At 41.1% G+C, this 13,942-nt stretch overlaps 1 protein-coding gene and 1 pseudogene across 9 annotated transcripts in view; one reads left to right on the top strand and one right to left on the bottom strand.

Moving 5' to 3' along the window:
- LOC131764413 (cytidine monophosphate-N-acetylneuraminic acid hydroxylase) overlaps nucleotides 1-13,942 on the bottom strand; it is a 285,608-nt gene that overhangs the window by 23,185 nt on the left and 248,481 nt on the right. For all 9 annotated transcript variants that reach the window (XM_067006584.1, XM_067006585.1, XM_067006586.1 and 6 more), the window contains 4 exons: nucleotides 6,624-6,771; nucleotides 6,209-6,290; nucleotides 5,298-5,435; nucleotides 2,549-2,684 (listed from right to left, as the gene is read on the bottom strand). In XM_067006584.1, coding sequence (XP_066862685.1) covers nucleotides 2,549-2,684; nucleotides 5,298-5,435; nucleotides 6,209-6,290; nucleotides 6,624-6,771 — 504 coding nt within the window. The remainder of the gene's footprint in view (nucleotides 1-2,548; nucleotides 2,685-5,297; nucleotides 5,436-6,208; nucleotides 6,291-6,623; nucleotides 6,772-13,942) is intronic.
- Nucleotides 6,854-9,626, top strand: LOC131763594 (tissue alpha-L-fucosidase-like; annotated as a pseudogene).

Raw genomic sequence — 13,942 nt, 5'->3', positions numbered from 1 at the left:
CTCTTCTCTAGTTAAACCTTAGACCATAGGATCATCCCAAAGGATGCTTAACTTATCTGCATTCAGACTCCATGCTCTGACATGGAACATTTAACATGAAGCCAATTTAGGAAATTCTCTGAGTTTTTAAAAAAAATTCAAGTTCAATAATACTTCCTCACTGGCCTGACTTTAATACTCTCCACAGTGTCATGTGGCAAATATTGCTATCGATTTTGTACTTTTTACTTGAGTGACCCATAACTAAGAACATGAAAGTGATAGAACAAACCCAGTGTTTTCACCTATTCAAACAGACTCTCCTGCATTTATCTTAGACATGCTTTCTCTTTATATCTTTTAACAGATGCTCATCACTGTCCAAAGCAGTGTGGTATGCAAAATACCACCAGAGTCTAATCCCTTAGTTCTTGGGTATTTCCACGTAGTGTGATGTGAGAGCTGAAAATGGCAGCAGAATCTCTTCTCTGCTCCTTTTTCCATTGCCCTAAGGACAGGCTGATGTTCAGCCAGAAGGCATAACGGTTGCTAAAATATTGAAATAGTTCTATGCCAGTTGGTTCAAAGCTGCTTCCCTGAGTGCCCTCTTTGCTGTCCCAGGCACCTGACCCTCCTCTGGGGCCTCCTAGCTCTCTCTCAGTTCAGTCAACTAAAGGATTAAAGTTTGAGAGAGCAAGAGCCTCCAGGACCTGATCCAGCACTTCCTGTTTTCTGTTCTGATTCCTTGGTGTCTATGCCATACTGGTTCTTAACTACATTGAATCTTAGTGCACTTAAGTGAAACCTTTGTGCCATGTCTACATTGGTAGGCACTGAGAAGTTTATTTTTGTCACATTCCCTGACTGTCATTTCGCTCTAGATCAAGATTGAGTGTGAGACACACCTATTCACTGATACCTGGGTATTTTCTTTAGAAAACTGAAGGGTTTGGGGGAAATGGAAGGGAAGTTTTCCAGGGCCATCAACTTCTAGTAATACTGGAGTAGCTCATTTCCCTGGTCCTGTATCATTGTCACTTGACACAGATAACCCTTCCCTGGTTCACTAAATCCTTCATTTGCTGTCTACCTCCATTAATTCCACTGTACCTACTCCATCTTCCATCCTTCATAGTTAAGTGAGCATAAACATTCTAAGTCAGGAATATTTTACTTGAAATAATCCAATAAAACAACAGCAATGAATCAGACATACAGAGTAATGAAAGGAGGTATCACTACCACTCTTTGCAGATGATTTAAAGAGAATCAGCTGAAAACTATTCCAAACAATCAAAACAACTACTACTTAGGAAATATAATTATAGAAAAGACTGAATTTGCAACAGCAACCGAAAGAAAAAGTGAAAATACCTAGGAATAAACATAACCAGAAGTATGTGAGTCTTATACAAAGAAAACTTTAACATGCCGCTGAATGACACAAAAGAAAACCTAAACAAATGAAAAGACATGCCTTGTTTTTGGACTAGATAACAAAATGATATCATTTATACTAAACTAACTTATATAGTTAATGTGACTGCAATATAAATAATAAGTGTTCTCATACTTCAGCCCTAGCAGGTCTACTCAAAATCTCAAAAGGACACTAACAATCTTGCAAATGTTTAGTTTGGCTTTAGAAATTCATAGGAAATTTTGGATCACAGGGTCCATGTCTTGAGAGAAAAGGAAAAGCACTTCCCCAGCTCAGGCACCTGACAGTAGTAAAGTCCCAAGAAGGACAATCCAATCTAAAAACAGTAGTTAGGCTGAACTAAAAACAATGTTTCTTAAATTTGAAGTTTCTCCTGTTTGAGAAACGTTTTATTAAAAGTTAACTGCTAAATCTTTAATGATGACTTGGTATCAAAGTGACCAAAAAAGAATCATAAGTGTGAATATTCAGTTATGAAATCTTGTGCAATATCCAGTATTAAGATTGTCATTCATTTGACCATTAAAATGAAAACTCAACATTTAAACATTCTCAAAGAAAACTCACTGACCTCCAAAAATACACTTGAAAAATAAGATCTAGAAGTTACATTGCTGCAAGAGAAGTCCTTTTAGATACACAAAAATGAGAAAATAACTTGATAATGATACAGTCTCTATTGTGAGAGGTAGTGTGGTATAGAGAAAATAGCTTTAGAGCTAGGCATACCAGGATTCATTTCTCACCTCCAGTGTTTCCAGTGGGGTGACTTGAAGCAAGTCCCTTAGCCTCTCTTGAGTTTTAGATTCCCTAACTTAAACAGGCATAATAACACCTACCTTACAGTGTCGTTGGAAGACTAAATGATTAAAAGCCCCAGTTCAATTCCTAGTGTATACTGAATACATATCAGTTGCCTTCATGCTTTCCAGGATCCTTTTGGACAAATCTATCTGAATTAACTCTAGCTGTCAAGCATGGCTCTCTGTTCCCAGGCAGCTTGTTAAATAAGCTCCAGACTCCTACTAATTACTTTTTCTCATTTCATGTTGTATTCACAGCTAAATCATTCATCCCAGCATACATTAACTCGTATGTAAATATGTTATGCAAAATGTCCAGCCATACTTGTCTGATGGGTGAGATTCCACAAAATACCCAGCAAAAGGGCAATAAATTCGGGGTTGTAGGTCCTTCACCAGCCGAGCCTTGTAGTTCAGGAGTTTCTTCCTTTCTGTTTTAATGAATTGGGCTTTCCATTCCTCTGGAATAACAGGGTTTGGATTAGAATTTCCTCTGTTCAGAAATCACAGAAAAACAAGAGTTCTAGTAGATTAGAAGGCTTTCAGGAGATAAAAATCGACAGCTGACTAATACAGACATAGAGCAAAGCTCCTTGTCATTAGTGGCTTTATTTTGCAAATTTCAGTTAATTACTAGGAAAATGTTCCCAAACCAGCCAGAGATACTGAACCCTCTCCTTGTTAATGGCAATCCATTTGAACCCTACCTGAATAAATAGGGTGGCATGTGTAGTTGTATCTTGAATGCACGCACATTTTAAGGGCACTGTAATTCTTGTAATGCTTAACTCTCTACTAACATGGAAATGGCTTTGCTGTTTGGATGGATTATAAAAGCAAAGCATGTTCACTACACCCAGGCGATGCACAGTGGTCAAGGGCGTGGATGTTGGAGTCAGTTAAGACTTAGGATCAAAATGCAGCTCCACCACTTAAATTCTTTAAGTCTGTTTTCTCCTCTGTAAAATAGAATCATGTTGCCTACCTCACAGGTTGTTCATTTGTTCGTTTGCTCGTTCATTTGATTGATATCTATTGAGCACCTACTATGTGCCAGATGTAGTTCTAGGCACTGAGAATACAGTAGTGAACAAGACAAAGCAGGTCCCTGCTCTTAAGGAGCATTCATTCTAGTGAAAGGAGCAAATAAGGAATAAGGAAATAAGTTCATTTCAAAGAGTGATGAGCTAGGAAGAAAGTAAAACAGGGCCATGGGATGGAGAGTGGCTGGGGTGATGAGGTGTGGGGTGGAGGGGCAATATTAAGGCAGTTAGTGAAGATGACATTGGAATCACAGAACACAGACAGAGATATAGAAGCTGCTGACCACGTGGAGGTCAAGAGCAATAGCGTTCCAGGTGGCAGAAACAGCACATACAAAGGTCCAGGGCACAGAAGGACTTGGTGTATTGGGTCTGAGGAACAAAAAGCGGGCCAGTATGGGCTGACACTTGTCAAGCAATAGGGATACAGGCAGTAAAGGAAGTTGAACTAGGCAGGGCCCAGAGCACGTGGGGTACCATGTCAGGGAATTGCTCCTACTGTTACTGCTATGAAAATCTGATAAACACAGACAAGGATACAGAAAAATATAAGTTATCCATAAGGTAGACATAACCACTATTAACATTTTGGTATATTCTAGACCTTTTTTTTTTTTTTTTTTTTTTTTTTTGCGGTACGTGGGCCTCTCACTGTTGTGGCCTCTCCCATTGTGGAGCACAGGCTCCGGACGTGCAGGCTCAGCGGCCATGGCTCACGGGCCCAGCCACTTTGCGGCATGTGGGATCTTCCTGGACCGGGGCACGAACCCGCGTCCCCTGCAACGGCAGGCGGACTCTCAACCACTGCGCCACCAAGGAAGCCCTAGACCTTTTAAAATGTATGTGTGTGTGCACACACACACACACACACACACACACTCACATAAGAATGGAGTTATGCTAGCTACCCTTTAGTAGGTATATGTCACCTCCAGTCACACTCTTAACCCCGTAAAGACCGCACCTCCTCTCTATCTCTCACTGGTGACTCATTCTGGGAGGCAATGACCACAGACTCAGAGAAGAAAGGAAGGAACTGGACAGGCTTTCCTCATACTGCAAGTAGGGCATTTCTGCCACATTGCTAAACAGAGATCGCTTACAGAAAATATTAATTTATTAAGTGGACACATATTGAGAACTTACAATGCTAGCAATGCTTACACACTGAGCAGAAGTAGGAACAAAATATACCACTTACATGCCCTCCCCCATCCCAACCCTAGTACCACCCTTAGACCCAGAGCAGAAGAGCTTCTGCCTTGGATCCCACTTTTTTTCAAGCTTTAAGATATAACTGATATATAACATTACATAAGTTTAAGGTATACACCAGGATGGGTTCATTACATGCATGTATGGCTAAATGATTACCACGATAAGGTTGGTTAACCTCCATCACCTCACATATTACCATTTTGTGTGTGTGATGAGAACATGTAAGATCTACCCTGCCAGCAACTTTTAAGTATACAGCACGGTATTGTTAACTATGGTCATCATGCTGTACAATACGTCCCCAGAACTTACTCATCTTACTAGAAGTTTGTATTCTTTGACCACTATTTCCCTGGGCCCCAGAAACCCCATACTTTAGGGGGGCTTCCTTTGCCTCATCCCTCCCCTGTATGGGCATTCCACAAGTCCAAGGGGATGTGCCCACCTCGAGTTGCCCACATCCTATTCTGAACCACATACCAACGGCATGTAAGCCTGGATTACCAATGTCAGACTCTTCCTATTCTGCTCTACAGTCTACATCAGGAATCAAATTGATCCAAATGATTCTTTTTCTTGACTTTTCCTGAGATGCTCCCTAATCTCCTTAGTGTTTCCTTCATGCTCCATCAGCATATTCTGAGCTGGAAACTTTAGCTTGTATATCTGTGATTTGCAAGTCTGGTTTCCCAGTAAGATTGTAAGCTTCTTGTGGGGGAAGGATCATGTCTTAATTATCTTTGTATTGATTCGCAGAGCATTTAGCAAAGTGCCATGCCTACTCCTTGGCATCACTTTGATATAAAGTATTACCAGTAAATTTTCCACCACTGAAAGTCATCGGAAAGCCTGATGCCCCTCCGGCAAAATCACTCATCATTAGATCAACCTTCATAGGCAGCCTTCCCCCATTGGGTCTGGTGCAATCCACTGTATTGAGTATTTTATGACCTGTGGAAAAATAAAGTGGCATCAATACTCAAGGTGAAATCTTGAAAACCACAGTCTGAAATCCTAGGTCAATGAAGTCTTCCATGTAAGTCTGTATAATCTGACTCATTCAATGATAGAAGAGTTGCTTATGTCCAAGGAAAAGAGAGAGTAAGATTTCAAAATCTAAACATTTCAATAGCACATTTTGAACTTTCAAGCGAATAAACTCATCCTGTCTGATTGGTGGGTTCTGGGTGAGGAGAGTTAGCTTGATTCCACTCCAGATCGTAGATAGACTACTTTCCTTGGCCGGCTATCTTCAGATGTTGAGCCCAAAGGATGCAGGGGAAAGAGTAACCAAATCAACACAAATCTCTCAACCCGTTGGAAATTCTATTCAATGAGTGTTGGCGTAAAGCCATCTTCTCACATGAAAGGCAGAAGTGTATGATTACATTATATCATAATATTTCAGGATGAAAGTAAAACACTTATTCAATAAAGGCAGTTTTGAATAAGTTACTATAGGTGAAATATAGAATATCTGTTGCCTGATGAAAAAAAATCTTTGTACCTGTCACTACATCGAGCACGTTACTGCTAATTTGTTGTCTGTAAGATTATCTGAATGAGAGCCCCTTTTCCTAAGACAGGGATAGAATATATTATATTCTATGGAAAATGAAGATGGAAGAAGAAGATGAACATAGGATGAAATTTGGATAGCTCTTATTATCCTTCTTACCAAGAATATTTTTCATTTTTCACTGTTAATGAGAATAAGAAAATACCTTTATATTCCACGATAATGCAAGTGTCCATCTCAGGATGAACGCCATCCATCAAGATCATGAATCGAAGATTTTTGTCTACCTGGAATTTTAACAATAAAACCAACAACTGTTTATGTCAGTTTGGCTTGTAATTCAGTATTTGAAGAAATTGTCATCTCTTCTGGAAAGAAATCCCTTTTATTCAGAACTGGATTTATTATCCAGTAGAATGATCCCATTGATAAATGGAGAGAAAAGCCACCTTTTATTTTAGCTCAAACAGAGATTTACACAGTGCTATGTATTTACACAGTACTTACTATGTACAGAAAAAGTAGGCCATTGTTTCCTTCGTGTTTAGAGTGACTACCTCGCCTAAAATTTACCCCAGAAAGCATAACTGAAAAGTGTGGAAAGAACACAGATATCTGACCTGCTGCCATATTCCAAATGGCACTACATTGATATTCGTCAACTGGACACCACTCTGCTTCAGATTCCAAAAGACAGGTCTTTCCGTGTTTCCGACATAAATGGGAATATCTGGTCTTCTTCCAGCAACCTTCTTCAGTGTGGGGTAACTAGGATCAGAAGAATTCGAAGGTTGAAAGGTGAAAAAACAGAATCATCTAGTATAAGAGACAGTCTGCTCCTTATACCAACATGTTGACCAAGAAGAAAGGTACTGAAAAACCAGACTCTCCGCAGAGTCCAAAAGAAGAGTTTTTTCTCAAGGTTGACTGTAACAATTAGGGGAATTTCCTAGGAGATTCCTCTTTATTGTGAGAACATACCATATACCACAGTGTGTATATCAAACCAGGAGTGCAAATTCCATCTTCCACACTGATGCTGCTTTGAGCAAGGGTAGTTCTAACAGAAGTTGCAGAGTGGAAAAGTCCTGCTGAAAAGGTTTCTGGTAGGTGAAGGTCTCCATGATCTTCATTTTTTCTCATCCCTCAACTAGCAGCTCCCAATAAGAGAAAGGTCTTGGCCATTAAACAAGGAGAACCTATGAGCTGCCCATCACTGGAGACAGTTTTTCAACCATCAAAGGTTGATAGTCACACTGTGTTTATACCACAGTATAAATGAGTTCTTTGTCCTTTAGGAGAGCTTGGTAGCAGGTAGGCACGACAGTAAATTTAGTGTAGAGGAAAATAACATTCACCATTTGTAGTAATCCCAACTCAGTACACCATTAACCATCCAAGCATTTTTTTAGTACCTATATAGATTGTCAATTCTCATTTCTGAGCATTCATTGCATAAAAGAATTATATACCACTGTGGGGTATGGTAAAACATGAATAATAAACAAATAAATGGCTGTTTAGATATCTACTATATATCAGTCATGGTGCTAGGCACTTTCACATGTTATTTTATTTGATTCTCACCAAAAAACCCTCTAATTTTTTGTTTGCTTTTAATAAATGAGGACACATATTCAGAAATACATGACTAACAGATAGTAAATTGGTATTCAAATTCAGGTATTCTGATCCTAAACTTAGTGCTTCTTCTATTAGAAGACAATTTGAGATTGACATGTACACACTGCTATACTTAAAATGGATCACCAACAAGGACCTACTGTACAGCACAGGGAACTCTGCTCAATATTACGTAACAACCTAAATGGGAAAAGAATTTGAAAAAGAATAGATACATGTATATGTATAACTGAATCACTTTGCTGTACACCTGAAACTAGCACTACATTGTTAATCAACTATACTCCAATATAAAATAAAAGGTTCAAAAGAAAAAAAGAAGGCAATTCCAACTTTAATGAATGTGCTATCTGGTTTAAGAATCAGACTTGTACATAGAGTATAATGTCAGGTGAAATAAGATATTTAACAATAAGGAAAGTATAAACAAAATCAGCGTATCAGCACTTATTAACTTCACTAATATACAAGTTCCAGAACTATATTAAAAAAGTAGAATCCAGAGGAAAAAAATCAGTAGGTTTTCTTCTCTAAAAACAAAGGATTCAAAAAATCAAGGATTCTTTGAACACATCTTCAGTCTCTGGGTTAACCATCTAAATCTTCTCCTTTAAAGGACCTTAGGAGTTAGGATAAGTTATTCTAAAATGAATGTTTATTGCTTTGCGATTTTTAAATTGTTGACAATTCTTACTGGCGTCTGTTAATAATATCATCCATTACGATACTCATATATTTACATAGTAAATCACATTTCTTTGACTAAAGACTGTTTTCTAGCCCTGAACTTCTGTTGCCAGTGTCCTTGTCCTCACGGTGAGCCACAGCCACCCCCCGCCTCTGCAGGAGACCCTCCAATGCCAGCAGGCATGGAGTCCTGACAACAAAGCATCACGAGGTCTTCAAAAACTGGCCAAGTCCTGTGTCTTGGAACTGCAACTCTAAGGATCTGGGGCCCCATCGTGATTTGGTTGGTGAGTTGGGAACAGCCATGTGAAAGAGGAACACACACTATGGACTCTATCACCCACTCTTAGAATGGTTCCATCCTCTCTACCTATGTGATAAGAAAAATGGCTTCACAACACAGCATTTTGTCCGTGCAAAAACAATTCCAGAGCTATATGACCTTGTTAGCAGGACCTTGAAGAAGGGCGACATGGTCTGCCGGACCCTGAAGAGGATTTGGCATCTGGCAGATTTGTATCTGAATCCTGGCTCTTGTTACTTACAAGCTGTAAACAGGTACAAACCTGACTTGATTTGGTCTGACGGAGAGTGGGAATGTCCTGATACTTATTGGAATTCTACAAATTTTCTTACTTGGCTCCACAATGATAGGCCAGTGAAGGATGTGGTCATAGTAAATGACCTCTGGGGTCATTTACTGTCGCCATGGAGGATACTACAACTGTCAAGATAAATTCAAGCCAGAGACCTTGCCAGATCACAAGTGGGAGATGTGCGCCTCCATAGAAAAGCTGTCCTAGGGCTATCGTCACGACATGGCAATGGATGACATCACAAGTGAATCTCGAATCATTTCGGAACTGATTCAGACAGTAAGTTTGGGAGGCAACTATCTCCTCAACATTGGACCAACTAAAGATGGACTGATTGCTCGCATCTTCCAAGAAAGGCTTCTTGCCTTGGGGGAGTGGCTGAGCGCCAATGGGGAGGCTATCTATGCCTCCAAACCATGGAGGGTACAATCTGAAAACAACATGACCTCTGTGGGATATACCTCAAAAGGATCAGCTGTTTATGCCATTTTCCTGCACTGGCCAGAAGATGGAATCTTAAGCCTTAAATCCCCCATAACTACTTCGACTACAGAGTGAACAAAGCTGGGAATCGAAAACCATCTGAAGTGGTCCCCAAATCCAGGTAAAGGACTCCTCATGTACCTGTCCCAGTTACCAGCCTCTGCTCTTCTGATTGAGTTTGCTTGGACTGTAAAGCTGACAGGAGTGGAGTGACCACTGGAGTTCAACAAGAAAGGGATACTGCCTACACTTTGATTTTCCTTATAGTACCATCAGTGTAATAAACTACCCTTGTCTACTCAGACATCTCTTTTCCAACGCTTTTTTTTTTTTTTTTTTTTTTTTTTTTTGCTGTACATGGGCCTCTCACTGTTGTGGCCTCTCCCGTTGCGGAGCACAGGCTCCGGACGCACAGGCTCAGCGGCCATGGCTCACGGGCCCAGACGCTCCATGGCACGTGGGATCTTCCCGGACCGGGGCACGAACCCGTGTCCCCTGCATCGGCAGGCGGACTCTCAACCACTGTGCCACCAGGGAAGCCCCCAACGCATTTTAATAAAAGGAATGGATTATGTTACGCTGATGGCTCACAGGATCAAAGATCTGAGATCCATTGCTAGCATCTCTCCCTCTGATCAGAAGGGATTGAACAGTTAAGCTCACCCTAACTTTGGGAATTACCTACGATGGAAACTTCACTCCATTCTGTGTTTCATAACCTGCTTGTTTATTCAAATGACTTCAGATCAAGAATAAGCCAAGTCATCCCGTTGCCTATGGGAGGAGCTGAAAAGGATTTGGCAAAATCCACCACATGCTATTTCTTTAGCATCAAATGTGACCAATTACCCCCACCTACCCCCAGGAGCAGGAGATCCTGGAGGGGAAGGAAAATGCTTCCCAGGCTGCTAACAGTCAGCTTTTGAGAAGTTTCCAAAGCAAACTAAGAGCTCTGAAATTCAGTCTGTTTACAGTGATACTATGAAGAAAATGAATGTGATTCTGTCCTGCTTTCTTTAATACAATCAAGTAAGTAAATTTGTACATCAAATTATTTTCTACCAAAAAACAAAGACTGTTTTCTAAAGCACATTGGCCTTTCCCCTTTGTTTTTGTAAATAAAGGAGGTTTTATTCAGTAAATCAAGGTCAGACAAGAGGACTGCGGACAAATTACTTTGGTATTTATTAGTTGACTAGGTAAGAGTCAAAAGTAAGGGTCTATTCTATATCAGAGAAATAAACTCAAAGGAGTGAAAATTATGTTTCGGTAACTTTCAGTAATAAACTATTCACAGTACACTACACAACCAATGCACTGTGATACTACAGTAGAGGACCAGTGTTTTAATGCCTGGAAACTTTGCCCACACAATTCCCTGAAATGTTTTCAGGACAGTGGTTGAGAAATAACTGGGCTAAGTGACTTGAAAAGTTCTTATCTTCCCTAAAATTCAGGACTTTCCCATAGAATGTCCCTTATCAGGAACTTAGGCAATGGCATCTTGTAACAGGTACTATAAAGCAATCATCTGGTTTATGTGATACTGTTCTTTGTATACAAGTTATATAAAATTAGTACCACACAATATTGTTATTACACAATGCATGAACCCAGGCCTCTCATAATTCTGCAGTTGTATGTGTTTGGTTCCAGACGCTTGTATGGAACAAAGGTATTGCGCAGGGCTTCCCTGGTGGCGCAGTGGCTGAGAGTCCGCCTGCCGATGCAGGGGATGGGGGTTCGTGTCCCGGTCCGGGAAGATCCCACATGCCGCGGAGTTGCTGGGCCCGTGAGCCATGGCCGCTGAGCCTGCGCATCCGGAGCCTGTGCTCCGCAACGGGAGAGGCCACAGCAGTGAGAGGCCCGCGTACTGCAAAAAATATATATAAATAAAATAAAATATCCTTTAAAAAAAGGGTATTGCGCAGTAGCCAAGTCGATGCATCACAATATCCCAGTGGGTGATGCTCAATTTTTAAGTGTGCTGCAGGTAATTTGTTACTAAAGCAGTTAATTACTTGTTTTTAAACCGTTTCCTTAAAAAAAGAGAGAGAACATAGTCATGCCTTAGAGATCTCATATGCTTTCAATAGAAAAATCAAGGGTCCAGTCAACCAGCAAACAACGTATTTTCTCTCACCATGGACATTTCAATCGAAGTATGTCCTTCATGTGAATTTTGTCATGTAAAGTCACAAAAAAAAATACAGTGAAGATGCTTCATTTTAGAACACTGTGGGCACTGCTAGATATTTACACTGGCAGCCCAGCAGTTGTGACACAAACTTCTGAATAAGCATGAACAAACGGGACCCTGAAATGACACCAGGGGATTGGGAATATGACCCTGCCTCTTCTGGTAACAGTTCATTCACAAATGTGTGTGGTTTTGTAAATCCAAGTTCCTCTTTCTCCCTCCTTTTTGATTGCCTGGGTTAAGGAAGTCTCAGTTCCTATCCTTAGTATCACATGGCTCTGGTTTCAATGAAGGATGAACTGGACTCAGGGTTCAAAAGCTGGGAGCTCAGTGTTGTTGAAATGCCACCAATCGGGAGTTGGCAAACCACAGCGACCTGCTGCTGTAAGCTAGGAATACCTTTTACCCTTTTAAATGGTTGAAAAGGAAATCAGAGGGGCAATCCTATTTGGTGACACATTAAACTTTTATGATATTTACATGTCATTGTCCATAAATAAGGTTTATTGGAAGACAATCAGGCTGATTCAGGACCGTTTATGGCTGCTTTTGTGCTACAAAAGCGGAACTGTGTCACTGCAACACCAACCATATGGCTTGTGAAGCCGAAAATAGTTACACCCTGGCCCTTTATAGGAAACGTGTGCTGATTCCTGCCATAAATGTTAAACTAAAAGAGGGAGTCAACATTAATAATCCTTAAACCTAGGCTTTCACCAAGTACCCTGAGGGTGGGAAGTGAGAGGGTGGAGGGTTATTAACCCCTGTTCTCCTTCCCAAATAGCTCCTTTCGCATTCCCAGTGGTATAAAGCGTGAAAGCACTTTAAAAATTATGCTACGCAGGGCCTCCCTGGTGGCGCAGTGGTTGGGAGTCCACCTGCTGATGCAGGGGATGGGGGTTCGTGCCCCGGTCCGGGAAGATCCCACATGCCACGGAGTTGCTGGGCTCGTGAGCCATGGCCGCTGAGCCTGCGCATCCGGAGCCTGTGCTCCGCAACGGGAGAGGCCACAGCAGTGAGAGGCCCGCGTACTGCAAAAAATATATATAAATAAAATAAAATATCCTTTAAAAAAAGGGTATTGCGCAGTAGCCCAGTCGATGCATCACAATATCCCAGTGGGTGATGCTCAATTTTTAAGTGTGCTGCAGGTAATTTGTTACTAAAGCAGTTAATTACTTGTTTTTAAACCGTTTCCTTAAAAAAAGAGAGAGAACATAGTCACGCCTTAGAGATCTCATATGCTTTCAATAGAAAAATCAAGGGTCCAGTCAACCAGCAAACAACGTATTTTCTCTCACCATGGACATTTCGATCGAAGTATGTCCTTCATGTGAATTTTGTCATGTAAAGTCACAAAAGAAAATACAGTGAAGATGCTTCATTTTAGAACACTGTGGGCACTGCTAGATGTTTACACTGGCAGCCCAGCAGTTGTGACACAAACTTCTGAATAAGCATGAACAAACGGGACCCTGAAATGACACCAGGGGATTGGGAATATGACTCTGCCTCTTCTGGTAACAGTTCATTCACAAATGTGTGTGGTTTTGTAAATCCAAGTTCCTCTTTCTCCCTCCTTTTTGATTGCCTGGGTTAAGGAAGTCTCAGTTCCTATCCTTAGTATCACATGGCTCTGGTTTCAGTGAAGGATGAACTGGACTCAGGGTTCAAAAGCTGGGAGCTCAGTGTTGTTGAAATGCCACCAATCGGGAGTTGGCAAACCACAGCGACCTGCTGCTGTAAGCTAGGAATACCTTTTACCCTTTTAAATGGTTGAAAAGGAAATCAGAGGGGCAATCCTATTTGGTGACACATTAAAATTTTATGATATTTACATGTCATTGTCCATAAATAAGGTTTATTGAAGACAATCAGGCTGATTCAGGACCGTTTATGGCTGCTTTTGTGCTACAAAAGCGGAACTGTGTCACTGCAACACCAACCATATGGCTTGTGAAGCCGAAAATAGTTATACCCTGGCCCTTTATAGGAAACGTGTGCTGATTCCTGCCATAAATGTTAAACTAAAAGAGGGAGTCAACATTAATAATCCTTAAACCTAGGCTTTCACCAAGTACCCTGAGGGTGGGAAGTGAGAGGGTGGAGGGGTATTAACCCCTGTTCTCCTTCCCACAATAGCTCCTTTCGCATTCCCAGTGGTATAAAGCGTGAAAGCACTTTAAAAATTATGCTATGCAGGGCCTCCCTGGTGGCGCAGTGGTTGGGAGTCCACCTGCTGATGCAGGGGATGCGGGTTCGTGCCCCGGTCCGGGAAGATCCCACATGCCGCGGAGTTGCTGGGCCCGTGAGCCATGGCCGCTGAGCC

The sequence above is a fragment of the Kogia breviceps genome, chromosome 10 (genome assembly GCF_026419965.1).
Source record: "Kogia breviceps isolate mKogBre1 chromosome 10, mKogBre1 haplotype 1, whole genome shotgun sequence".
Lineage (NCBI taxonomy): Eukaryota > Metazoa > Chordata > Mammalia > Artiodactyla > Physeteridae > Kogia > Kogia breviceps.
This window is presented reverse-complemented; position numbering and strand designations above follow the sequence as displayed.